Genomic DNA, 27860 nt, shown 5'->3' with positions numbered 1-27860 from the left:
CCCAGACTCTCCTCAAGCATCTCTAGTCCACTCTGCCCTCCCTCTGCCAGGGCCCGGGGTAATTGACTGCAAATGAAATTTTGTGCATTGGTCCTTTAAGAGGCCCTCTGAGTCTCCAGCCATCTCTCCCTAGAAGACAGAAACCCTGTTGCTTTTCACAGCTAGATGTTATCTGGGTTCCTTTCTGGCTCTGGTGCTGTAGGCTGGGGAGCCCAGCTTGGGGTTTAGACCCCATATGACTCAGGGGAACGCCCCAGTTGCTGAAATATCCTTCAGGGTCCTCAGCTGCTACCCATGGGAGCCCAGTCTACCCTCTTACGCTACACTCCATACCAGTCACATTGTGTTGAAGCAGTTTCTTCTATCTCTCCTTGATTATAAGGCTTCTCTCAAGCTAGTGTTCAGTTGGTTATTCGGGATGGTTTCTGTTGGGAAATGCCCGGCCTGGTTTCAGGAGCTGTAATCCTGCCAACAGGCTGGGGAATCCCAAGGCTGGAAATAATCAGGAGGCCTTGGAGAAACAGGTTCCTGAGGAGACTTGGCCTGTCCCCTCACCCGGGCAGGGGCGTAGCCCCTGCCTCTCTGCTTTGCCAGGGATGGTCAATCAGCCAATGACAGGTAAGTGACCACACGCTGAGGTATACGACCTAAGACAGGCGTTGGCCTGATTTTGGCAGAAGAAATTGGCGGACACAGAGAAGGGGCGAAAAGGCCCCCTGCACCCCTCGGCTTGGCTTGGACATGGCCGGAGTCCTCATTGCAGCTGAGAAGCAGTCTCCTTAACCCTTGGTGGCTCCCTTCCCCTGCCCCCAGCTCAGGCTTGAAACAGTGCAGGAAAAATAGCCCTAAATCAGATCTGGTGGGTCCGGAGGTAATCAGGCCTAAAAGTAAATTTTTCAGAGTGTGCCCTGTTCCTCCCTCGGATCTCTGGTCAACTCATGCTGCGAAGGACCTTTATTTACACCCCTTACCTTGTTAAGACATTTGCTTTATTTACACCCCTTACCTGGTATCGTTAAAACATTTACTTTATTTACACCTTTTACCCTATATCTTTAAGGCACCTTTAAGTCTACTTTCCCTTTATCTATAGTCTCTCTTGTTGATTTTAGTCTCCTCTCGGACCCATGTAAATCAGTGTACTCCTGTCACTTGTCTTCTTAAAACCATCATATACTCACTGTGAAACTTACCATACTGATGTAATGAGATAACGTATGCATTCCTGTTACATAACCCACTGATAAGATTTTCAATAAAAGCCTTGGAACAAAGGACAATGGGGCCTTCCCCACTAAAGGGATGTGCCTTGGCCTTCTCTGGTAAGAGTGAAGTGCCCCGTCTGCTCCCCCAGCAAACAGAGAAGTGTTTGAGATGTTTTGTGTTTATTTCTCCCCATCGTAACAACTGCAGGACAGGCTCTGCGGGTTTTCAGAGCCTGCTCCCACCTCAGCTGGCCCCAACTGGTTTCCCTCAGGTTTCAGGGAGCACTGCGCTCTCTGCAGCGCTCCCCCGTGGTGGCGGCCCCCCTATAGCGCAATGCAACAAATTTCTCTACAATTCAGTTTAATTCCAGATTGGTCCTGGGAGGAGGTTAACGTAGGTTTCACTTACACCTCTGCCACGTTGGATCGAACCTCTGTTGGTTATTAGATCCTGTTTACAGTCCACTTTACAGTTTAACATATTTAACACTCTGAGCACCTTCTAATGGGCTGGTACTTTTGCGTATATTTTTTAAAAGCATAATTTGTAAATGTTACAAATTCCCTATCATATAATTGAAAACTGACTATATCCTAGGCAATATAGCCACACTCTAAACAACTGATATTTTAAGATGAAGAAATTTTTGTAAATACTAAATCAAAACCCAATTCAGAATCCAAACCACCAGAAAGTGCAGCCACAAACTCTTCACAATACATTTAACTTGCAGATATCACCACAAGCCTACGGACATGCCACTAACCAGTCTTTGGAACCCTTACTAAAAATACAAATTGAAACTAAATAATGCCAATAGTTAACCCTGGTCTAGTCTGGGGGCACACAAGCTCCTGATTTAAAGCCAGTCAAGACTCAAGCAAGTCCCAGTGCTCTGATTTAGTCAATAAATTATTGAAGGAGAAACATCAATTTTGTCATTCCACTTACATATGCATTCATTGGTTGTTGATTCTTTTATGTGCCCTGACCCAGGACAGAACCCGCCAACTTGGCATATTAGAACAACACTAACCAACTGAGCTACCCAGCCAGGGGCCACTCAATAAATTCTTCTTGAGCACCTGTTTGTGTACCACAATCAAGATGTTCTTGGTCCCATGGAATGCAGTTTTGTAGATGACACAAAGAAATTATAAGCAATTACAATAGGGATTTTTCATGCTGACAAGTGGTACAGTGGCTAGCTATCCGTAACTCCCTTCCCTGTCTGGGCTTCATCCCTTCCAGAAAGGCAGTTCCCTATTACTTATTGAGAAGCCACTTACGACAACCTGAAATGTGGTTAACACAAGTGAACTGGATAGGGGGCAAAGCATTTCACAGCTCTACTAAATTTTAAGATACCCTCAAGTGGACCTTAGAACCTTAGAGGCTCTCAACTTTATCAGGTTGAGAGCCTTGGAGGCTCTCAACGTGTATTTTGAAAGCAAGCAGGCATGGTCATTCCAAAAACAAGCACATTCAGACTTGTACCTTTGATTACACAAATAGATGATATTCAACTACGGTATCTATTTTAACAAAACTCATTATTATGGGAAAATTTAAAGTGTTTGTAAAATCCAATAATCACATTCTTAAAACAATTCTAAACATTTGTTTAAACGTTCTAAATTCTAAATGTTTAAACATTTAGTAAATCATTTATTAAAAAAAATTTAAGTATACAAATGGATAGTAAATATATATCAGGCCCTCATGGGTGTGGCTAGTGGATTGCTCACCAGCCTGCAAACCAAAGTGTCATGAGTTCAATTCCCAGTCAGGGCACATGCCTGGGTTTGGGCCAGGTGCCCAGTTGGAGGTGTGCGAAGGGCAAGCAGTCGGTTATCTGTCACACATCCATGTTTCTCTCCCTCTCTGACTGCCTTCCTATCTCCCTAGAAATAAATAAATAAAATCTTTAAAAAAAAAAATTACGTTAGTAACGTATAGGCATGATGAGATCATTTGGAAAGATCTGAATATTTTATAAATAGTGTAATCATTGCCTTAATATACCCGATCTAATTTTTACTACTGTCCTCAGAAAAGATCCTTAATTCTATACTTGAAGTATTATAAGTCCCAAATTAATATAGCTTTACTGTATTTGAGGATACTCTTTGGCTAATAAATGCTTCAGCTATTTATTTTTTTACATATGTATATCAGGTAGATCATGTGTGTGGTTATTGTCTTAAAGTTTAATAAGTTGTCCTCACCTGAGTGTATACAACTATCATAAGTGGGAATAAAACACTGGGACCTTCAATCAAAATGTCTATTTTCACTATTTTGCTGATAATTCATAATTAAATATAAATCAAGATGTTAATCTATGCAGTTTGAGATATTTTAGAATCAGACCCTACCATTCTTAAAGTGATGCAAAATTTCTGGACAATTTAGAGCAATGTTGGAACATTTCCAACTAGTTTAAAATGTCCTTTTGTTTATTACATTTCTCAAATTACTTTGTGAATTCACTGGTTTCTAAAACTGGCCTTAGGCAAAGGTCTGAAACCTAAGTAACTTCCAGGAACCACAAAACCCAGGTCACAAAGGCATTTCAAAGTGTCATAGAAGTTCTCAATTTAGCCAAGAGATTGCACCAAATCCTGAAATTAGGTGCAGAAAAGAGCCTGATACACACGTTAAGATGCCTTGGTCTTAAAAAGTTGTGTCTGTGGGTAAATGATGGTTCCTCTCAAAGACTTCTCAAACTGACATCATTACCATCTATTCTTCACTACACTGGAGAAGCTGGAAAATAACGAACATTTTTACTTACATACTAAAATATAACTACCAATTTCTTTTTTTATCTAGATAGAGTATTTTACAAGGTTCTGAAAGAACAGAGAAACTAAGGATTGACAAGTTTAATAATATCTAAAATTTAAGTAATTAAATCTTTCACAAACTTTTTACATGAAAGGTACTAAATAAGTTACATTTAAATGTCCTACTTAAATTATTTTTTGGGGGAGGGAATGTTTCTATTACTAAGTGGTATCCATACAGTTGTAAGAAGGTAAAATAAAAAGAAGTCAAAGTGGACTTTTTTCTTAAAAGATCTTATCAGAGGCAGAAGTGATACACCGCCAATGAGAATATTGGCTATCTTCAAATCCATCCACAGCATGTTCAGAGGTATGTGGTGTTACAAATACCACAGCACTTTTTTTTCTTCTTCTTTTAAATCCTCACCTAAGGATGTGTTTATTGAGGAAGGGAAACATGGATATGAGAAATATCGACTGGGTGCTTACCCTATGTGCCCTGGCCAGGGTTCAAATGCACAACCTAGGTGTGTAGAGAATGGAAATCAAACACATGACACTCAGGTCCACAGGACAAGGGCCCCACCAATTGGGCATACGAGTCAGTAGGATCACAACTATGATCCTACTTAAATAAGCATGTCAACTAGGAGAAATAAGTTAATACAATCATTTGAATTGGTTGTCTACATACGGGGCATGGCTTATTTCTTTTTTTCAGCTTCTTCGCACATGTAAAGCATGCCATAAGATGTCCTGTTTTGCCATGGACAATGCAACCATTTTTAGGTCGGCCTTGGCAAATCACACAAGGTTCAGTGGCATTATTGGGAAAGTTAGATTCTACAATATCTTCTTTGTCTTGTGTGTCTTCTTTCTCAAACTCTTTGGTATCTTCTTGGCTACTATAAATCATGCTACTAGAAGTTGATGGCTGAGAAAAGTCATCACTTTCTTGGGATTGGGAGGTTTGTGTGATCTTTTCATCATTTTCCTCAACACATGATCCTTGGGAATCATTCATTGTATTTTTTCGACAATCCGGGACATCAAAGCCCTCTTCTACTTGTGTTGAGTTTTCTAGTTCAGTTTTCTCAGGCATGTTTCCTTTTTCCTTCCCTTTGTCTTCAGGAAGCCAATTCTCACGAAGGGCCCAACATCTGTTGCAATGTGATGGAAGGGGAGGATTCATTTCACTGCATGAAGTGCACTTCCAATAGTCCTTTGATGAAATAAAAGAGAGTTAGTTTTCATAATCCTGTAATCACTAAGTCATATTAACATTAACAACTTTAATATGTCTAAGGTAAAATGCATCACACAGCTCAGGTTTCAGCATTTCATGTTTTCTATAAAGCAGTCAACATGTAAACAGTCTTCCCTCAAATATGAAATTTTAAGTGTTCTTTTCCAGCTAAATGCTTAACCATGAACCTATAAAATTCTCAGTTGGAATACACAGATGGATGTACAGTTGGATCAGCAAGTTGAAGCAAGTGCTGTGGAATTGATCTTCTACTCTGTAATGAGAACTGTACACACTCCATTTCCATAAAGGCTCAACCCTGTATACCATGTCCATAGTCCAACCAATCAATCTAGATGAAACTACTGCTCAATCTGCCACAGATCCCCTTGGAAGCACTCTAAAACCAGGGCTCAGCTGAGTGTTCTCTAACTTCACTCTCAAACGCAATGCTAAAACATTCTTCAGCAATCACCACCAGCTGTAATCTGTCATCCTCGTCACTATCCAAAATGCATGCCCGTTACTTGCTTATCCTTTCCTGAGTTCTCAACTCTGTAACTGCTCATTGCTTTTACCTTATCTCAACTTATTTCCCTAAACTTTCCACCACGCAATCGATAAGAAACTCCCCTCACATCTCCAGCCTCTACTGAACATATCCTTTTCTCCTTGCCTTAACTGAAGCCTGGTTCTTACCTGAGGATGCTATATATGTAACACTTGCCAGAAGAGGTCCTGCCTATCTTGCCATGAATAATGTAACCATTTTTAAATTGCCCAACAAATGACATAAGACATTAGCAAGAAGAATGGAGAAGATTCATTCTCCCACATCAGTTCTTTCGAGTTGTTGAAGTAGATTTGTTTTAACTGATAAAACCACATACAAAGGTTTTATAATATCAAGGGTTGGTGGTGCTTGAAAAAGTTCAAAAATTTGCAAGATCTACATCTGAAACATTTCACTCACCTTGACATCAAATGAGTCTAGTTATTTGAGTTATTTTCTAATAGAGCAAAAAAAATTTCAAATATTTTACAATTTTCCTTTCAGACAAGATGGCAGCATAGTTGTAAATGTGGTACTGGCCTCCTCCCACAACCACATCAAAAGTACAACTGAACTACAGAACCATCATTCAGAACCACCTGAAACCTGGCTCAATGGAAGTCCTACAAGCAGGGAATTAAAGAAGCCACATCAAGACTGGTAGGAGGGGTTGGAGACATGGGAGGTGTCACACCCATGCATGTGACAGATAAAAATCAGGGGCAAAGGGACCCAGCCCAGGGTTCCAGTGCCAGGAAGAAAAGTCTCCATAACTTCTTGCTGTAAAAACCAGCAGGGATTAAGGCTGAGGGAAAGAGAGGGCTTCTGGTACGCCAGGCAGTATCTCTTAAAGAGCCTGTACACAGACTTATTCAAGCTCACTCCCTCTGAGTTACAATGCTGGGACAACAGCTTGAAAGGTTTCAGAAACATTCAGAGAGAAACTGAACTGCCTGGCATCAGGGTGAGAGCGGGGGGCGGGGGGGGGGGGCAACTTTCTCCTAGACAAAAATGCTGGCAGAGGACACTGTTCCTTTGATCAGCCCTCCCCTGACAGAGACCAGAGGTGGACACCATACCTGAGTCCCCATCAACCTGGCTCACACTGTTTACCCCACCCTGGAGATTCCCTAAAGCCCTGCCACACCTAACTTTTGGACCCACCCAAGCTCTTTCCAGTGGCTTTTCCATACTAATGGCTTGTCTTGGCTGATGCTTCAGATTTTCCTAAAATCTCTCAAACAAGCAGCACCTGGCCTTATTTTTCCCCATACCTCTCACTAAGTGGCCCCAGGCCCAGCACTAACCGCAGCCAGCCTTACTTTTCAGCCTGGCTTCGCCTGGGCACCTCCAAGCCCAGCACAAGTAGAACCTATCTACAAACCACTTTGTAGCTCATGCCCACTGGCCCAGAGCAGAACACAGGCAGTGGCTGACCTTGGACTGACCTTCCTAGGAGGCCCCAGAGCCAGTGTACCCAGTGGATATCTTCACACCATGCTGAAGCATCACCACCCAACCACATGCAACACACTCAAGGGGTGGACTCAGCAGGCACCAGAGCCTTGATGAAGTAAGTCCTGCTCTATGGGGTGAGTCCCTGCACAGCTGATCCATCATGGTGGTCAGAGTTAAGACAGTCACACCCAGTCCTCTCAGTTGATCAGACTGGGCATAAATTCCTCCCATAGACATGCTAACAGCAATCAAGGCTCAACTATCAGAGGAGTGTATACACAGCCCATACGGGAGTGCACCTGGAGAGCCCAGCTCAGGTGAATAGGGAGACTGAACCACTGGACCCTACAGGACACCTACTACATTAGGCCATTCTACCAAGCTCGGGAAATACGGCAACTCTACCTAATACATAGAAAACAAACATGGGGAGGCTGCCAAAATGAGGAGACAAAGAAACATGGCCCAAATGAAAGAACAGAACAAAACTCCAAAAAAGAAACAAAATGTAGACAAGCAATCTACTAAATGCAGAGTTCAAAACACTGGCTATAAGTATGCTCAATGAACTTAGTGGGAACTTCAATAGCATAAAAAAGGACCAGTCAGAAATGAAGGATATACTAATTGAAATGAAGAATCATTTACAGGGAATCAACAGCAGAATGGATAAAGCCGAGAATCAAATCAGCAATTTGGTATATAAGGAAGTGCAAAAAATCTGAAGAGCAAGAGGGAAAAAAAGAATCCAAAAAAATGAGGATAGTGTAAGACGCCTCTGGGACAAAAGCATACCAACGTTTGCATCATGGAGGTGCTGGGAGGAGGAGGGAGAGCAAGAAATTGAAAACCTATTTGAAAAAAGAATGACAGAAAACTTCCCTACCTCGGCGAAGAAAACAGACATACAAGTCCAGGAAATGCAGAATCCCAAACAGGATGAACTCAAAGAGGCCTACTTCAAGACACATCAGAATTAAAATGCCAAGGTTTAAATACAAAGAGAGTATCTTAAAAGCAGCAACAGAAAAGCAGTTAGTTACCTTCAAGGGAGCCCCCCCTTAAGACTGGTAGCTGATTTCTCAACAAAAACTTTACAGGGCCCAGAAGAGATTGTCAAGAAATATCCAAAATGATGAAAAGCAAGTAAAACCAAGAATTCTCTACCCAGCAAAGCTATTATTTAGCATCAAGGACAGCTAAAGAGCTTCTCAGACAAAAAAAAAGCTGATGGGATTCATAATCACCAAACCAATATTGTATGAAATGTTAAAAGGTCTTTGTTAAAAAGAAGAAAAAAAAGGATCAAGTATGAACAGCCCTGGCTGGGTAGCTCAATTGGTTGGAGCATCATCGCAGTGCACCAGGATTGCAGGTTCAAGCCCTGGTCGGGACACATGCAGTTTATGCATCAATGGGTGGAACAATAGGTCGATGTCTGTCTCTCTCTCCCTGTCCCTTCTCACCCTCTCTCTCTAAAATCAGTTATGTAAACCTAAATTAAAAACATGAACAGTAAAATGGAAATAAATACCTATCAACAATTGATTGTAAAAAACAAAATAAACAAATATATATATGACATTTTGATGGTTGCCAAGTGAGAGGAGGTTTGAGGATAAGTGAAAAAGGTGAAGGGATTAATCAGTACAAATTGATTTTTGCAGAATAGTCATGGGGATGTAATGTACAGAGTAGGAAATATATAGTCAATAACATTGCATGCTATCAGATGGGTCTAGATTTATGAGGATAATCAATCACTTATAACTTATGTAATGTCTATTCACTGGGGTGTACACCTGAAACTAATATAATAATGTATGTCAACTGTAATTGAAAAATAAAAATGATTTAAAAATTTTTTTAAAGTTTACAATTTCACTTTTGCATCTGGATAATTGTTTCCAACTCAGAAAGAAAAATGAAATTTCCTATTCAAATATAAAAGGCAACATTAACAAAAATTAAAGCAAATATTCAGTTCATAAAATTTTCAGGCCCTTACTGGTAAAGCTCAGTGGACTGAGTGCTAGCCTGCGAACCAAAGGGTCTGAGGTTCAATTCCCAGTCAGGGCACATGCCTGGGTTGCAGCCTGGGTATCTGGTTTGAGCGTGTGAGAGGCAGCCACACATCAATGTTTCTCTCCCTCTCTTTCTTTCTCCCTTCCCCTGTCTCTTAAAATAAATAAATACAATAGTTTTAAAAAATACTTCCAATACCTCAGAAACCCAATGAAGCATGCAAAGTTTAAGTCCTGATTTCTTTAATGGCATATCCTACCATATTCTAATACAAATACTATGAAAATGTTTATATTCCACAAGATTGGCAAAATGGCCCTAGCTGGGATGGCTCAGTTGGTTGAGTGTTTTCCTGCAAACCAGAAAGTCCTGGGTTCGATTCCCAGTCAGGGCACATGCCTGGGTTGCAGGCCAGGTCCCCAGTAGGGGGTGCTCAAGAGGCAACCACACATTGATGTTTTTCTCCCTCTTTCTCCCTCCCTTCCTCTCTCTAAAAGTAAATAAATAAAATCTTTAAAAAATATATGTAAAATACAGATGTATACATACTTACAGCTAAGGAAATTTCAGGATCGTCTTCAAATGAATCTGTATCACTCTCCCCTGCTTCATACACAGTTACTTGATATACCTAGTAAAATAAATCCACTATTTTTTTCAACCAGGAAGGCTTCTTAGCAGTAAGTCCTAAACAAATAGCATATATAACCATCTAGAAATTCTGAGACAAAGTTCAAATCAATGATGTATAAAAGGGAGAAATGGAGATGAGTGAAATCTTGAGCGACCATGGTAAAAAGTCAGACAGGGTGTTTAAAATGAATAAAGGAAGAAATTCAATATTAGCATCTTATTTTATAACTATGGAGGTATTAAATAACAATGAGTTAGCCAGAAATGTAGGCAACAAATCTAGAGATACTACGTGATTTTATGCAACGACATGCATGCTTTACTTTTGTAAAAAGTAAATTAATATTAACGGAGGGGAACTGAATTAAATATTTTTTAAAACCAGCAGACTATTATAGCAATGCTCATTAAGACCTACTTACTTTTTGGCATATTTATAAAAATATAAATAAGACAAGGAACTACAAAGCCTCAAATTCACATAACAATATTCTAACTTGAATATATCAAGCTCAAGTATTTCAAGTAAAATCTGAATGCATCATTTCAATCTCATCAATCAACAAATATGAAAAATAATTTAAAATTTTTAGAATACAGTTAAGAGGAAAAAAAACTACCTCATCATCTTCTTCGGAGAGGTCTTGTCCTTCTTCACTAAGGTTATAATCTTCAGAGTTTAAAGACTCGACTTCAAATTCTACACTGAATCGATCTGACACTGAATCGTGATCCAACCAATCACCTGACTGTTCACTTACACCAGCATCAAGATCCTAAAATCAAGGGGAAAAAGTGACATTGTAACATTATTTGTTGGCCTCTGAAACAGCTTCCTAAATTACATCCTGTATCTCTAATTCTTCCTTAGTTCTATTTTGCACACTGACACTAGATTAAGATTCTAGGTCATTACTATTCAATACATTATTTTCCCTGTTCAAAATCCCATTACATTAAGGAAAAGGGCCAAATCTACTTGGTATTCTAGGCACAATACAGTTTGACTATATTAACATTTTTAGCTTTTCCCCAACAAGACACTCTCCCCTAAAAAATATTAACTATCAGTCAGATCTACATTGTTTCCTAAACCAAGCTTGGCACTTCAACTTCCACTTCCCTCTGTAACTGCAATAATGAGTTTTTAGTCCTGCTCACCCTTTTTAGCCTAAGCCTCTGTCAAATCATAACTAAAAGAGCTCCCTGAATCTATTATCTTTACTACTTAGATATTATTTATTATATCTCCCCACATAAATTATGCAAAACATAATTATGCACACTTTTAAGAGTTAAGACCATGTCTTAATCATCTTTGTATCTTCAGGTTGGTAAGAATGCTAGTAGCTACTACAAAGCAATAATTATGAGATTTCTGTTTTATAATGAACTTTGAGAATTTCTTTGGAAGAGCTTCCAGAAATTTTTTGAAAACTTTTTCAAAAAATTTTCAGAAAAAAAATTCTGTGCCTGATCATGTGATTCCTCATTTTAGGTCTCTAATTAATAGTATAAGAACTTCCTTCCTGCTATAGACCTACTGTAGAAATGGGCAAGTTTATGAAAGCCTGGAAGATAGTGCTGGTCCTGGCACATGCTACTCTGGACGCAAAATGGTCAACGTGAAGAACAGGACCCCAGACTGCCCCTATAACAATGCTCTGGTGGCTGGAATTGACTGTTATCCCTGCAAAGTGACAGCTGCCAAAGGCAAGAAGAAAACTGCCAAGAGGTCAAAGAGCTAGTCTTTCATTAAAGTTTATAAATTACAATCGCTCATGCCCACAAGGTACTCTGGATATACCTTCGGACAAAACTGTCATCAACGAGGAAGTCTTTAGAGATCCTGCTCTGAAACACAAGTCCCGATGGAGGCCAAAGGCAAGGCTGAAGAGAGGCACAAGACCAGCAAGAACAAATAGGAAGCTGTGGTTTTAGATGTGGCTTTTTTGTTTCCGTTATTAGAAATTTTTTAAAAAGAAAAGCATTAAGAGCCTAATAAAATCTTCAGTCTTAGAAATTGCTGTCAATGGGTAAGGGTAGGAACATATGCAAAGCAGAAGGCTACAACTAGAAAAAGTCCATTCAGTAGGAATCAGGATACATACGTTCTTATTCTTGCCATTAAGTGGCGATTAAACCTTGGACAGATTTAACCTGTAAAGGCCACAGCTACTTCATCTATAAAAGGAATTTGACTTAAATGATCTCTAATAAATTTCTATCATTTTTTAAAACAAACTATATTATTTTATAACCACTAAAGTCATAATACTGTTTTGTTTTTTTACAGTGAGGTTAAGAAAGCAGTGGTAAAAGCAGCATTTGTCAAGTTGCAGTTCTAACTCCTAAGGAGGGTTCTGTCAAACAATGAGGTTAAATTCAAAAGCCAAGCTATAACACTTTTAATGAAGTAACCTAACAATGGATATTTCAATTGATTAGTCTTTAGCACACTAAGTTTGGACTAACGGGGTAAATCACAAGAAAAATTACATCTCAGAAAGCATCCCCTATGGCAGGGGTCAGCAAACTGGCCCACCACCCACTTACTTTTATAAAGCTTTATTGATCACAGCAACACCCAGTTGTTTACCTGTCATCTATGGCTGCTTTTGCCTTATAGCAATAGAATTGAGTAGTTGCAACAGAGACCTTATGGCCTGCAAAGTCCAAAATAATTAGTACCTGGCTCTTCACAGAACAAGTTTGTCCACCCTGGTTCTAAAGTATTTGAAGAAAGCAATATTAAAAGGTTTTTAAAGTTCTGGCTACTGTTCAAAAAAGTATGACCCAGAAACTTTAAATACTGTATATTTAAAAAGCATCAGATGGGCTTATCTGGAAAGATATTAAATTTTTAAGTCAGAAATCCCTAATTTTATCTGAATTCTAATTGTGACAGTTATTATGAGATCATAAGTTATTTGAAACCCTCACCTCTTAGTTTTTCCATCTATAAAGGTTGGGGCAGCTGAGAAGATAAATTAGATATCATGTAAACTGCCTGGTAGAGAGCCTAGAATATGTAGCTTAAGTTCCACAAGTTTATTAAACTGAAAAGATGAACGAGAAATGCACTTTCCTTTAACTCCATTTACAACTTCGTGAATGATGACACCAAATGATAACTGTAACACTCTTATATGAAACAAACAAACAAAAAATTTTGCCCTACTGAAACCTTTTACAACGAAGGACTTAGACTAAAAAACAAGATTTCTAACAGAGAGGGATTTTTAGGATACGAGTAACCAAAAAACAAAAACAAAGATTTCCCTCTACATGGCTTTGATAACAGGCAGTGGTTCCAGGAGGAAAGCAAGAACAAGGACTTTAAATATAATTTAACTAGAATTCTGAAAAAGAAAATTAAAAAAAATTTTTAGCAGGAGATTGCAAGGAATAAAATCCAAACATGAAGGTTGTATATATGTCAAGTTTTTTTTTACTGGATTCTATCTTCAGATCACATATATTTGCTTTCAAGAGTCTGTATTTTTTCATAGCATTTACTAAATGTTTTATTTGTTAACTGCTGATGTTCTATCAACATCAACATGAGGGCAGGAACCATATCTACCTTGATGACTACTGTATCCCCAGTGCCAAATAGAACCTGACACTTATCTACTGAATAAATTTGCTCTCCTCCTGCCATCTAGTGGCCAACATAAGTAACACCTCTATTAAATACTAATTGTAGAGTTCATATCTGTAGCCATAAAAATCACTGTTATGGAAGAGAAAAATAAAGATAATACATGCAACAAGAACACATAAAAAGAATAGGGTTACTATCACAATTGGTTCAGTCTCATATCTTCTAGAAAAATAAAAAAGGATCGTGCAGATCCAGAACACTGATCATGAGGCACTGCCATATCACAAATAAATGTTCCAATTTTAATAACATTCCAAAGACCAGTATTTCATGACAAGAAAAAATATCACATTGTCAAGTCCTCTTGGTAGCAAAAACTTCTTTCAGTGACATCTCTTAAGAATTTTATTCCTGGCTAATACTTTGGAATTTTTATTATTCAAAACTACAATATTTTTCATCCATGCAATAATATACTGCATTTCACTGCATAAGTAAACAGATCTTCCTGATATCTAGACCTACATATGGCAAATGTGAAGCTCAGACTCTGCCAACTTATTTTCTGACAACTATACTAAAAATACATATTTTTATTCTAAATTCTCGACCAATTTGCCTTAAAATCCTAAAATATCTAACTGAATCAAATTTTAATTTTTGTTATTTAAAAAAAAACTTCTAAACCCTCAGACTATACTCCAATTTATTTGAATTTACTATTGGAGCAGTGGCTCACAAAATTCTCCAATATGTAGGGTGAAATTAATAGCTATTAATGTCGTTACTAATATTACCAGCACACCCCAATGCAACTCCACTATCTTACATCATTCTCCCCCAAACCTAGGGTTAGGTTGGGGAAGATCTACATAAGTTTATTTGAAAAAAAAAATTTACCAAGCACATTTGAGATCTTGCTCCCTGGAATATGCCATCAGTTTGGCTTAAATGAACTCATAAAAATTCAAAAAAAAAAAAAAAGTAAGAAAAAATTATTTTATCACTGTGTATAGCAGCAACCACGTATCATACATGAGCATTCTATCTGAATGCTTACTAGAACTGCCAAGATTAGATTTTAAAACTAAGTCTAATTAAAATAAGTCATGTTTTATTTAAACAAGAAAATTACCGGATTTGATGGAGTCCCTGCGGATTCACTGCTACTGCTTCTTTCACAACGTATTTCCCTTATTACACACAGAGCAAGGCTTTCATCAAAGGAAAAGGAAATACTATCAGATTTGTGGCGCTTCCTTTGACGTTCACCAGGTAATTCATCTGAGTTTTCTTCTGGATATGTAAGGAAGAACAAGATAATTAAATAGCCACACAGATTTATTTAGAAATTGAGCTGTCATTTGTACTAAAACTTAGCTCTAATGAAATTAAACTACTGTTTCAAAAGTGAACACTCTTTCATTGGCTCTGCACAATAATAGCAGAATACTATTTTAAAAAGCTTTTCAAGCTTCTTTCAGAACATTATCTCCAGTAAGTCACAATTTAATCTTTCCACAGCTTGTATTAAACAAACAATCTAGGATTTGTCACAGCAACTCTTAAGATACAAAATTTTTTCTGTGAAAAAATACAAAAATGTTTAATATACTTAGAAGGTACATCTGGAATTTACTTTGGCATAAGTTACAAATATAAATTGACTCCCCGCCCCCCCCAATAACTAACCTTTTGTTCCAGTCCCATGTATTTTGTAAGACATGCTCTGCCCTTACTCCCCTCATATACAAGATTCTAGTATGGGTTTATCTATTCTGTTTCACTGATTTTCTTTCACTCAATTCATAGTTTTAGTTACAATGACTTCTGATTAGACAACGGCTTTCTCCTCCACTGTCTTTTCTCTGCAAAAATGCTCAGCTATTTTCTTTATCTCATATTTATTTCTAAGATGCTATTTATTTACCATTTTAAAACTCACTAATGTTTTATCACATTAACAACAATTAAATATTTTAACTGCTAAGGTAACTAGGAATAATGAGTAAACCGGAGTTTATATCCTTGTCCTCTATTATCTTGAATAGAGAGCCAGCTAACTATAAAATCCAGCGAGCACAATAAACCGTGCTTGCTGTAGTCAGTCAACCAGAAAAATGTTGCTAAGAAAGCAATTTTTAAACCAAATAAATCACATAAAAATGAAAATGAAACACAGAAATTTATTCATCTAACCAAAAAGGCACAATTTCAGTAAGCCTAAATGTACTAATTTCATTAGAAAATGAGTAAAAATTGTTTGAAAATGACAATTAAATATTCATATATACCCGTCTCACTGATTGTTCTCCTTCTAGATGAGGTAGATGGTCTAGAAACCGAATCTGAGGATGAAGGTTTCTCTTCCTGCAGCTCTTGCACAGAGTCCTACAAATTAAAGGAAAAAAAGACCCACAAACTTAATTGGTAACACCAGAAAGCTAATTTCTAATTTTAATAAGCTTCCCCATTTTCAAGAATCATACCAGAATAAATTAATTTCAAGATTACCTTTTGATCACTCCCACCTTCGAGGTGACACCTGTTTTCACTCCCAGACGTGCCTGAATCAGATGGTTCTGAGAGAAAATAAAAACAGAAAAGCACAAACTAAGAAAGGGCGACTGCTTACACAATTTAACATTTCAACAAACATTAAACATGTGTCTCCCAGGTGCCATCCCTGTACCAGATTCCGGAGATGTAAATAAGATCATGCAATTTTAATATAGAAATGCATAAGAATAATTATAAGGTACAGCAAACACAATACAAGTGTAAGATAAATCAGTGGTAAAGAAGAGCAATGATTATTTGGTAGAGACCAGGCAGCATCTGAGGAACCAGAAATCAGGAAAGTTTCCATTTAAGATGTAGAAGTAGGATTAGGAAAGGTCATTTCCAGACCGAGGGAACACCGCGTTAAAAAAAAACATCTGCAGGTGAACTACGGGAATCGCAGGATCGCAGAGGGTCCTGTGTATCTTACTGAACAGCAAGAGGATGTGAACAGCAAGGAGTACTCACGCAGGCAGTCCTGCTTCAACAGACCCTTTCCAGCGGCTCCTTCAGAATCTCCCCTACAGCCCTGCTACAGCCACTCCCCATGAAAATGTTTGATCCAAGAGATAAAAGTGACTTGCTAGTGTACAAGCAAGTTATTTTATCCAGAGAGCAACAAGGAACTCCTCACTAAACAGTATTTTAAGGACAGGAATGACAAATCACTCGGGCAAAATAGAAGGAAAAGAGAGCAGAGGCAGGAAAACCAGTATGAGATAGTAACTGCAATAATGCAAATGAAAAGGTATTAAAATCTAAACTAAGGCATGGAAAAAAATCAATTTTGGAAGAAATTAAAAAGGTAAAAACCAGGGTGTCTGATATACCAGGCAAGAGAGAAAGGAGCTAAGGATTCCAAGATTTTACCTAAGACAGAAACTGCAGACAACAGATTTGGATGGGAAGATAGTGAACTGAAGGGGATGAAACTCATTCAGGTCGGTGAGTGTAGTTTGTAATTTGATGTGTAAACAGAGAGCTCAAAAAGTCAAAGTTCCAGATATAGAAGTTACCAAAGAACATAATCAAACGCACTTTACTGCTCCCTCTAAGACATTTTCACCTAACAAAGAAGTCAGACCTGAGCATTAACTATTTGAAATTTTATACATTCTCATAAGTTTATTTCTTCTTTATATTAAGACAAAAAGGTATTGTATATTTTAAGTTGTACATATACATAGGTTATATTTATTTAAATATACTAGATATTACAAAACAGATGTAATTAAAAAAAAACAAAACACAACACTAAGTACGACCAGGTTTAGAACACTGAGTTCTGAAGTTAATGCTACTCAACTGAAACCTAAAACAAATTCAGGATGTTTTTTTCCTAAGTAATCTACAAGTTACCATCTCACTCATAACATTTCCCTTGCAGTCAACCAAAGTTTATTTATTCTTTTTGTTCATTTCAAAATTCTACCAAAGTTTATGTAAAAGAATGAATATCACAAATACTTCAGAAAACTGAAAATACTATTACAGATACTATAGTTGTTTATTTGCCTTTATTTGATTTCATAAAGAGCTTTGTAAAACACTAGAGTCACCAAACTAATAATCACTTCTATTCCAGGATAAGACAGATGGTGATGCCCTTTTCTGCATCTTAAATCCTAACTTTGGAAGAATAAATATCCAACATATTTACTAAACACATTAATAAAACACTGTACTGCATGTGTGTGTTTGTGCGCATGTGCATATGATGAAGAATGCAGACCTAAAGAGCGTACAGAAAAGAGAAATATAAACTATTATAACAAAACAATATAACAAAATTTACATACAGAATAGTGGGAGCAAAAAGGAGTGGTCAGTTCATCCTGGGAAGTAAACAAGCTTCTGAAAACAGTTCTTAATTGACTTTCTAGGACGGGCTTTCAGAAATCTGTGGTGTACTGGAACTAGCTCCTGGCATCACTCAAAACAGACTGCACATTTCTTCCCAATTCTGTATGTTTGTAGCCTGAAAATGGCCATGGTAAAAGTATTTATGCCGTGGAAACCAGCAGCTACTACAAATCAGGCCTTTCCCGCTGGACAGTGGGTTGTTAAACATTTACCAGCATACCACCATATGTGTGTATCTTTCTGGAATGAGAACCCAGCACTTTGGTCAGATTATTAAAGGGATAAGTGACCCCAAAATAACCAGTTAAGGACAAGTCTAAGGGTAGAAAAGTAAAATGCCACTTACCTAAACAAACTTGTAAGCAAAGCTTTGTCTCTCACAAAAGTCAAAAAACGAAAAACAAAAAAATACCTACCCTTTCAAATGGTCCTACCTTTCAACTACCCAAGCCTTTTGGTACATTTCAGGTTTGATTACATCTCTATTAAGCAGGAGGTATTGAAAACGATCTACCTTTCAAACAAATTCTAACTCTAATATCCCAAGGCTTAAGCTGATGTAACAGGACATTTAACCTTATATAGAGTAAATATGTATTACTGAACCTTAGTATTATGTTTGGTTCATATATATTTCTTCCTGTTAAATTTATATTATTTCATTAAAAGTAAACATATAACTAAAGCATCTGTTAAGGAGACTCTCAATTATAAAATGAATGGACATGCACAAATGCCTTTAAAATATTTTTACGATATATGTTTATGGTATTCAAAAATTAACTTACCCTGCTGATTGACTACTACCAAGTTTCTGTAGATCATTGTATATATTTTCCTTAAAGGGAGAAAACAAGAAGAAATATACATTTTAAAATAAAGATGTATTAAACTGGACTTAATCAGACTTTATGAATTACTATAAACAAATCAAATTCTTTTGCAAACCAAATTTTATATCACTGCATTCACATTATATGAAGCTTCTAAATCTTAAAAAAGCACCACAATTAGTTGCAGAATGATTACATACAGATACTTTTTCCAATAGCTAAGGTCTCTCAAGCTGAAAGATTTTATGTCTCTTTCCTGAAATGTGCCTTGTTTGGACTTTACCAAATTACTCCAGAGAATGGGTATGAGTGCAGAAGGCAGGATACTGTATATACTTTAATTCAAATAGAAATTTTCAAGCTCTGTGCTTAGAAGTAGACTACCTAAAAAAGTAGTGTTACACAAAACCCACTATAGAAACTTAATTATCGTTTTGACTTTATTAACCTGGGACCCGTAATCAAATGGATTTTCTTTCTTGATCTTAAAATGTATTAAGGATAAAGCAGTATTCATTCATTTCATAAATACAGACTGAGAAGCTACTACATACCAATCACTGTTCTAGAAACTGGGGGAAACGAATACAATACAACCAAATCTCTTCTCTCATGGAACTTACATCCTAATAGGAAGACAATTCACTTATTCCAGCATTCATTGATGTCACAGTATTTTTTTTAACTAATGATTTTAGAGAATGTTTACTGGTCACAAGATATCATTTCTAATTCTCAAGGTTAAGGGGGAAGTGACAAACCCAAGTATTTCTTTTTACCCTCAGGACTGATGATACAGCTCCTTAAGCTCACAAAAATCAATATTCCTACTGATATCCTTTTTCCAAGTGAGTGTGTAACCTCTCAGCATACAAAAATTCAAGTCAAAGATAATTTTAATATCATAAATTACACCTCAAAACATTATCAGAATATTCAGTACTCAAATGGTGCAAAATCACTGATAATTATTTCTTTTTTTACATTTTTTATTGATTTTAGAGACAGAGGACAAGGGAGGTGTGAGAATGGGGGGGGGAAGGGAGAGAGGGAGAGGGAAATGGGGAGAGAGAAAGAAAGAAACATTGACTTGTTGTTACACTTATTTAAGTATTCATTGGTTAATTCTTGTATGCACCCTGACCGGGACTCAAACCCACAACCTGAGCATATCAGGACAATGCTCTAACCAAGCTACACAGGAGGGCTAGTTACTTCTTAAATTTATAAAATTAAAGCTTATAGCCCAAGGTCAAGTGTAAAATGATAATATACACAAATATTAAACAAAAGCACTTTCTCAATGGAAGATGCTTGTGTGTTAAAATATGTAGGAGGATGAGTCCTGAGTGGTGTGGCTCAGTTGGTTGGAGCATCATGCCAATGTTGAGGGTTCGATTCCGGGTCAGGGCACACACCTAGACTGCTGGTTTGATCCCTGGTTTTGGCGCATGTGGGAGGCAACCAATTAATGTTTAATCGACGTTTCTTTCTCACAGGGTGTCTCTCTCACCCTCCCTCTCTCACTAAAAGCAATGAAAAAAATGTTCTCAGGTAAGGATTAAAAAAGTTTTTTAAATAAAGGTTTAAAAAAAAGCAGGACAAAATTAAATATATTATGTTCACAACGAGGTCAAAACACACATCTGCACATTACATAAAAATGACAGGTAAAAAATACCTTTCAATGACTAACTATAGTCAATTATCCTTGTTCTCAGCTTTCCATGTTTTCTTAATGTTTAACAATAAACTTATATTATGCTTATATTAATGAAGTTGTTTTAAAGTTACAGATGTCCCATTTAAGTACCATCCTTTTAGCTTTATTATTATTGAGCATTAAACACAAGTAGAATTTACTTAATTCTTTCAGATGAAAAGTATTCACCCCATTTATTAAGATATAAATGCTAAGGCCCCCATATAGACTGAGATAAACCAAATGGGACAAGATTTCAAATGTACGGTATGAATGACCAAAAAGTCTTCAGTTCACAGTAGAATAATTCCCAAAATGTTACATGAATTAAATTCAGCTGATTAAGTACCATAATGGTATACAAGAAAAGGATTTCCAGCCCTGGCTGGTGTGGCTCAGGGGATTGAGTGCCAGCCTGCGAAAAAAAGAGGCGCCAGTTCAATTCCCAGCCAGGGCACATGCCTGGGTTGAGAGCCAGGTCCCCAGAAGGGGGCCCTCAAGAGGCAACCACACAGTGATGTTTTCCTTTCTCCCTCCCTTCCCCTCTCTCTAAAAATAAATAAAATCTTTAAAAAAAAAAGTAAGAAAAGGATTTCCAAGGTAACTAAAGCTCAAATTTAAGTGTTTATCACAGGGTTGAAAAAAAAAAACTTTGGAAGAGACTGCAATATTTTTTAATATTCAGTAACTATAGCTAATATTTGAATACTTTCTATGTGCCAAACAGTATGCTTTTTGCACAAGGTCTTTTCATAACCTCCACATGAAGTATTTATATTATTTCTACTTTATAAATGATAGAAACTAAGGTTTAGAGAGGATTAAGTCAATTTACATAATTACACAGCTAGTAAATAAATGACTGAGCTAGGTCTGAAACCCAGGTTTTTAAGATTTTAGAACTCAGGTTCTCAAACAATATGCTATATTGCTAAGAAATTAAATTTTAGCATCTTTTATATATATTATAACAATCTTTTTCTGACCAAAGAGAATGAGAATGGAGTCGAACAGAAAGGTTTTCCCAGCTAGCTTTTTACAATGAACTAAAATGAAGAATTTACCTGTGTTCTTTCACAGAGAAACTTGGCACTCCAAACAAATCCCCCAGAAGATCATTTGAACAATACACAATATGCTGTTGCTTCTCATCATATAATCTTTTACTCATAATATACTGGCCAAGATAAAATATAACCTGAAATAGAAATATGATTTCTAAGCATTAAAGAAAATTAAATGTTAGTTTCAAACACATTCAATAACATTTATCTGAAGAGGGTTAAACAACCAGCAACCACATTCACAACCATCTAGAATAAAAACCCTTTAAAAAGCTGCTTTTAAATCTTTTCCTTTTAATTTGATGGAAGCAGAGACATTGCTTCTGATTTAGTTAAAATGTATTTTTTCAGACCTTAACTCTGCCCACAAAACTAGGTACTATACATATGGAAGGAAAAAGGCAGCAGAATGCTAGTAAGACATTAGTTATCTCGATAACTCTCAGTTAAGCTTACCTCTTTCATAGTGTAAGTGTCTTTTTGTGCACCAACAGATTTTAACAACTTCAAAAGCAATGGCTTTGGTCTAACCTATAAAAAACAGAGTTGCTATTATACTTCCAAAATTATTACAGAACTATAAGCCCCATTGCAAATATGTCCATAATTTCAATAAAGGTAGCAGACTATATTTAACAATCTTATTAGGTTATACTTCAAAAAAATAAGATATAATGTTTTCACTAAATGTAATAGGCTATATAAAATGATTATCATAGACTGTCTAGGAAGTTTGAAAAAAATTCTGGGACCTAATTATTATGCAAGTACTGCCAAGAGTTGCCATCTAAAAGCAGTATCCATGCCAATGCAGTGAAAACTTTTTTTCCTCCAGTTATTTCTGTTATTTGCTTACTACCTTACAAACTCAGACATAAATAGAATATTCTGTTGGGAAACGCCCTGTCTGGTTTTAGGAACTGTAACCCCGACGACAGGCAAGAGGATCCCAAGGCTGGAAATAATCAAGGAGGCCTTGGGAAAACGGGCCACTGAGGAGACGAAACCTGTCCCTCTGGCAGGGGCACAGCCCCTGTCTTCCTCACATCACCCTGCTCGGCCCTGTGATGGTTGGTGATCCATGGCAGGTAAGTATTCTCACGAGGAGAAACAACCTAAGACAGATACCGGCCGGTATGGGCAGCAGACAAGGAATTGGAGGACATGGAGAAAGGGCACAAAGGCACACAGCCCTCCGCTGGGCATGGACATGGCCGGAGTCCTCATTCTCTCTGAAAGGAGTCTCCTTGTCTCTTGGCAGCTCCCTCCCCTCACCTGGCTCAGGCTCGAAACAATACCGGAGACAGCCCTAAACTGGATCTGGCGGTTCCCAGGGGAAATCAGGACTAAAAGTAAATTCTTTAAAGTGTCCTTTGTTTTTCCCTCAAAAGATGATAGCCAGCTCATGCTGGGAAGAAAATGTACATTATTCACAGACCCTAACCCTAGACCCTGCGGCACTCCTGTGTTTACTATACTCTCCTGTTTAGTCATCTCTCTTGTTTACTAGTCTCCTCTGGGACCCATGTAAATGGGTGTGCTCCTGCCATTTGTTTTCGTCAAAACATTATCTCTGTAAACATTAACATACTGATGTAATGAGATAACCTGTGCATTCCTGGTACCTAGCCCCACCGACAACCCTTTCAATAAAAGCCTTTGAACAAAGGGTCTTGGGACCTTCCCCACTAGGGGGAAGAGCCATGCCCCTCTCTTGGCAAACAGAGAAGTGTTTGCGATGACTCGTGTTTATTTCCCGCATCCCCTCCATCCGTGACACTCCTAGGTCAGACTCTGCGGGATTCAGCGCCCCCTCTCCCATCTCAGCTGGCCCAGGAGGGTAACCCTCAGATCCCGGAGCGCCGCGCTCCCCGCGACACGCTCCATCCCCCGCGACAGCTGCCGCCCAGACCAGGGGTGAGGCGGCGCTCCCCATTTGACAATACTTCAAAGAGCTTCCTATAAACTAAATGACGAAATCCAGGACAAATAAACAAATCTTTAGTGTTGGGCCTTTTTCCAACCTTTTTCTTTTACAGATTAGGTTCCTGAAGAAAGAAGAATTTAAACAGCCAAACCAACGTGACAAGATCATTAACAGCCATCTGAGACTGCAATTTATTTTCTTCAATTACAAGCCACCATTTTCTTCCTACTATATCATGCTGCCTCTTAGTTGGTCTCCATTTCAATTACCTATTTGACGAACATTTATTGAGCTTCTACCAAGCACCATACAGTGATAGGTATTGCTAAAAAAAGAAAAATATACGACCTGTACTCCAGACACCAGTCAACTAGACTAAAATTCAGGGGAGCCAAATTTTGCTACCCTGAAGCTGCTTTTTGGGACACTGATTTTAAGCTGTTTATTAAGAAACAAAAGACTCATGCCCTGGCTAATGTGGCTCAATGGACTTAGTGCCAGCCTGCGAATAAAAGGATCGCCGGTTCAATTCCCAGTCAGGGCACATGCCTGCGTTGTGAGCCAGGTCCCCAGTAGGGGGCGGGTGAGAGGCACCCACACATTGATGGTTCCCTCTCTTTCTCCTTCCCTTCCCCTCTCTCTAAAAATAAATACAATCTTTAAAAAAAAAAGAAACAAAGACTCCGATTTTTCAACCCTCCCCACTCTCCTTCCTACCCAAAAGATTCAGACAGGAAAAACTGCTTCAGGAAGGTGATCATAGAATGTAGTCTTAGCCTAATTTGAATTAAGTGTAGTAAATACAAGGGCTTTCGGGGAAGGTCCTGGTAGCTATATATACCGTGTCCCATTGTTTCTGAGTTGCCTAGTAAGAATTTTCTTTCAAAGTTAAATGTGTTCTCCACTCTTCCTCAACTACCTGTAAACTGCCCATTCTCACTTCTGAAACCTAATTACCCAGTCCTGCCTTTTCTCCTTTGTCCAAAAATATCTTATATATCCAATGTTGTCTCACTGTTTTTGGAATTTTCATGCTTATGTGAATTCCCAATGCCCATGTATTAAAACTTTGATTTTCTCCTGTTTATCTGTTAATTTCTTAGCCCAGGCATAAGAACTTAGAAGGTAGGAAGAAAAGCATTAATATTTTTTTAGTCCTACACTGTTACAATCTTTTGGTGAGCTAGCAAGCTATGAGTAGCAATCAAGTATGTATATAGTTTAAGACCAGAGTTCTACTATAAAAATCTTTCTTACAGAAATACTCAAGTAAAACATGTTAGGATATGTGTACAAAGCAGCACTATTTTGATACTCAAAAATTAAAGGCAAATGAAACTTAGTGAAGGCATAAATTTGTTATATGATATACTGTTATGACATACCATGCTATTAAAAACAATTTTGCAGTCCTGGCTGGTTTTGCTCAGCCGGCGAACTGAAAGGCCACTGGTTCGTCAGGGCACACGCCTGGGTTGCAGGCCAGGTCCCTAGTTGGGGGCCATGCAAAAAGCAACCATGCACTGATGTTTCTCTCCCTCTCTTTCTCCCTCCCTTCCCTTCTCTCTAAAACTAAATAAATAAAATCTTTCAAAATTTTTAAAAAAATAAATACATAAAACAATTCTGTAATTTTGACATAGATGTACCTCTAATTTAGTTTTACTAGAAAAGGAAAATAACATTAAAATTCATGTACGTGTGTGTATATATGGGTATATATAGTTTTAAAAATCTAACAGACATGGTCAAAAAACTAGAACTTTCAGTTGTTACTTTCTACATTTCTGTAATGCATAAACTCTACAAGCATGAACTACTTTTGTGACTTCGGAACCATTTAAAAAGTTAAATACTAACGAGTCAAAATAGAAAAAAACTGTCACTTAATAAACTTCAGCATCCATGCTTCAGAATGTAATGGAACTCACTTTGAAACCCTGTTAAAGAGCTAAGAAAATACTGTTTCTGACAGTTAACTTTGCCTCTACACACTTATACCTGAGTAGCAGAATTTAAGCCCGCGTACATATAATTTCACTTAAAGAACCAATCATGCTATGATTTTGGGGGAGGGGGGCTGTCTACGGAATTTAGTTGATCACCTCATAAAGTTAAATTTTCTAAAAAATTACACTTTGAGACAAAATACCAACCAGGGTCTCTTGTTCCGAAGCTGGAATCTGTGAGGTACTTACAGCACCATCAGTAGACACAGACATATTGGTATTGCACATCTGCCTATGAATAGAGAAAAAAATAAAACACAATAAAAACCTATAACAATACCTTCAAATAATAACGCGTTTACTAAAACTAAAGTCATTAGCAAGGGAGCCCTTACCTGGATCACTACAGAAAGAGTGCTGTACACCTGTGACCACAGCTGTGAATACAGCTGGCAAAAGTCACAGTTTAAATACCCCAGCTGGAGACAAGTCAGGGCTTAGCTCCTTTTCTGCAGACTCAGAACGTGTCCGAACTTGACCGGACCAAGAGGAAAAGCTGAGTCAACCTGCCCAGAGAACCAGCCCAATCTCGCCCAGACTCGGTGCCCGCTTCAGATTGGCTGCGGAACATACACCTGTCATTATTCCAACCCCAGGCTTGCAGGCGGCTAGGGGCGCCACAGCCCCGCCCACGTGACCTTTATGGAGCCGCCCACAAAGCCCACCCCTGCCCCGCCACCCCCTTCCGGGAGCGCGGGCCTGAAACCTTGGCGACAACAAGCTGGCCTCGTTCCAACAAAACCTCCAGAAACGCATGTGTTCTGCACCCCCCACCACGAAATGACAAAGAAGGAGTGCAGGTAATAGGCTGGAAACGACAAAGAGCTGGGGGACCCAAGTCACAACGCCAACCCAGAACTGCTCCCGCGCTTCCCAGCCGATACCTACTCCTCCCCACGCAGGGTTTTCCGCGCCTGGAGTTGGGTAGCGATTCCCCCAAGGCTGCTTAGTTCCTTTCAAGGGTGCGTGGCAGCCCTCCACCAAAGGTTTCGGCAACTATTCTACTCTCGGGCCCGGGCCAATGGGGCCTTTGAACTTACAATGTCTAGAGGCGGTGGCTCCTGACGTATGAAGCAGCAAGACCTAGGTCAGAGGGTTTAAAGCTGCCCCTCAAGCTCAGCTTCTTGCTCCATTTCCCTTTCAGAAATACAGGCCCGCACATGCCCCAAAAGGAACCGAGCAGGACAAGGGGGACCCAAATAGCGACCCCTACCGCTGGAGAGGACCACGCCGGAAGTGGCGACCCATCCGGGCTTCTGTGTGCGCGCGCGTCCGGGATCCACAGCCCCAGCCTGCACCAACCGGTGAAGGGTGTTGGGCCCGTCTGCCTACGCGAAGGGGGCGGTCTGGGATCGCAGTGCGGCACTGGCAGGTGGGGCCGGGCGCTTGGCTCAGGGACCGGCCAGCCCCATCCACAACTTCCCGCTGGAGGTTTGGCCCTGCCCACCACCGCCTGGTTTGGCGCGGAATGCTAGGGACTTCTTTTTCCGTTGAGCTGTTTTTTGTGTTTCTTTTGTTTACACCATCTGCGGTGGAAACTGCGGGCAAATGCGTATCGAACTGCGCTACCAAAAAAAGAAACCAAAATTAACAGCTGTGCGGTACGGTGAGCGCACGCCGCCATCCGCTGGAGTTGTACATAAATGAGTTATTTTAAGATTTTTTTTTAAGTACGAGTAAAAATAGAACAATATAGTCTTTGTACACGGATGCACATAAATGTTTTAGTTACAGAAATAAAAGACTGGTAGGATAAAAAGCAGTTATTTTTTTCATTTTATGCTTCTAGAATGTTTGGTTTGTTCATATATGAGGCTAAAGCCTACTAGAAAAGAATGTTTCTTAATATTGGTCACAATTGACATCATTCAAGGATAATTCGGTTTGGCTTTTAAAAAGTAACAAAAATAAACAAACATACAAAGAACAAACCTGTGGTCCCCAGGTAGGGGAGGGAAGAGTTGAAAAGGGTGAAAAGGATTAAGAAATACAAATGACCAGTTATAGTCACAGGGATATAAAGTACAACATAGGAAATATAGTCAATAATGTCATAATTATAACTGTATGGTGTCAGATGGGTATTAGACTTAGGTAATCACTTTGTAAGTTATAACAAATTTTTAATCACTATGTGGTACACCTGAAACTAATATAATATTGTATGTCAACTATAATTGAAAAATAAAAATCATTTAAAAAATCTTTTTATTATAAAATTAGCCCCAGCTGGTATGGCTCAGTGGACTGAGCAGCAGCCTGTGAACTGAAAGGTCACTCAGGTTGGATTCCCACTCAGGGCATGTACCTGGGTTGCAGGCCAGGTCCCCAGTTGGAGCCCTGTAAGAGGCAACTGATCAACGTTCTTCTCCTACATGAGGTT

At 38.5% G+C, this 27860-nt stretch overlaps 1 protein-coding gene and 1 pseudogene across 4 annotated transcripts; one reads left to right on the top strand and one right to left on the bottom strand.

Moving 5' to 3' along the window:
* Positions 1-1835: 1835 nt before the first annotated feature.
* MDM2 (MDM2 proto-oncogene) lies at positions 1836-26752 on the bottom strand. 4 transcript variants are annotated; one of them, XM_054580080.1, is made up of 12 exons: positions 26518-26681; positions 25813-25950; positions 25625-25709; positions 21998-22072; positions 21542-21675; positions 18731-18780; positions 16032-16099; positions 15812-15908; positions 14653-14813; positions 10531-10686; positions 9831-9908; positions 1836-5217 (listed from the first exon to the last, which is right to left on the bottom strand). In XM_054580080.1, exons 3-12 carry the CDS (start codon positions 25703-25705, stop codon positions 4642-4644), a joined length of 1476 nt encoding a protein of 491 aa, XP_054436055.1. In that variant the 5' UTR covers positions 25706-25709; positions 25813-25950; positions 26518-26681; the 3' UTR covers positions 1836-4641. The 4 variants fall into 4 exon arrangements, with proteins under 4 accessions (XP_054436055.1, XP_054436053.1, XP_054436054.1 ...); XM_054580078.1 differs by lacking the exons at positions 25813-25950; positions 26518-26681 and adding an exon at positions 26691-26752; XM_054580079.1 differs by lacking the exon at positions 25813-25950.
* Positions 11426-11835, top strand: LOC129075869 (60S ribosomal protein L27-like; annotated as a pseudogene).
* Positions 26753-27860: the final 1108 nt, after the last annotated feature.

The sequence above is a fragment of the Pteronotus mesoamericanus genome, unplaced genomic scaffold (genome assembly GCF_021234165.1).
Source record: "Pteronotus mesoamericanus isolate MK-2021 breed Mesoamerican mustached bat unplaced genomic scaffold, CSHL_Meso_final contig_56, whole genome shotgun sequence".
Lineage (NCBI taxonomy): Eukaryota > Metazoa > Chordata > Mammalia > Chiroptera > Mormoopidae > Pteronotus > Pteronotus mesoamericanus.
This window is presented reverse-complemented; position numbering and strand designations above follow the sequence as displayed.

Excerpts from the sequence above, each read along its gene's own strand:
- MDM2 (XM_054580078.1), bottom strand. The coding sequence starts at position 26,725 with ATGGGTCGCCACTTCCGGCGTGGTCCTCTCCAGCG. Across the intron at positions 15,909-16,031 it reads AAGGTGGGAGTGATCAAAAG|GACTCTGTGCAAGAGCTGCA; the intron begins GTAATCTTGAAA and ends TTTAATTTGTAG. Across the intron at positions 10,687-14,652 it reads CAGGGACTCCATCAAATCCG|GATCTTGATGCTGGTGTAAG; the intron begins GTAATTTTCTTG and ends CCTTGATTTTAG.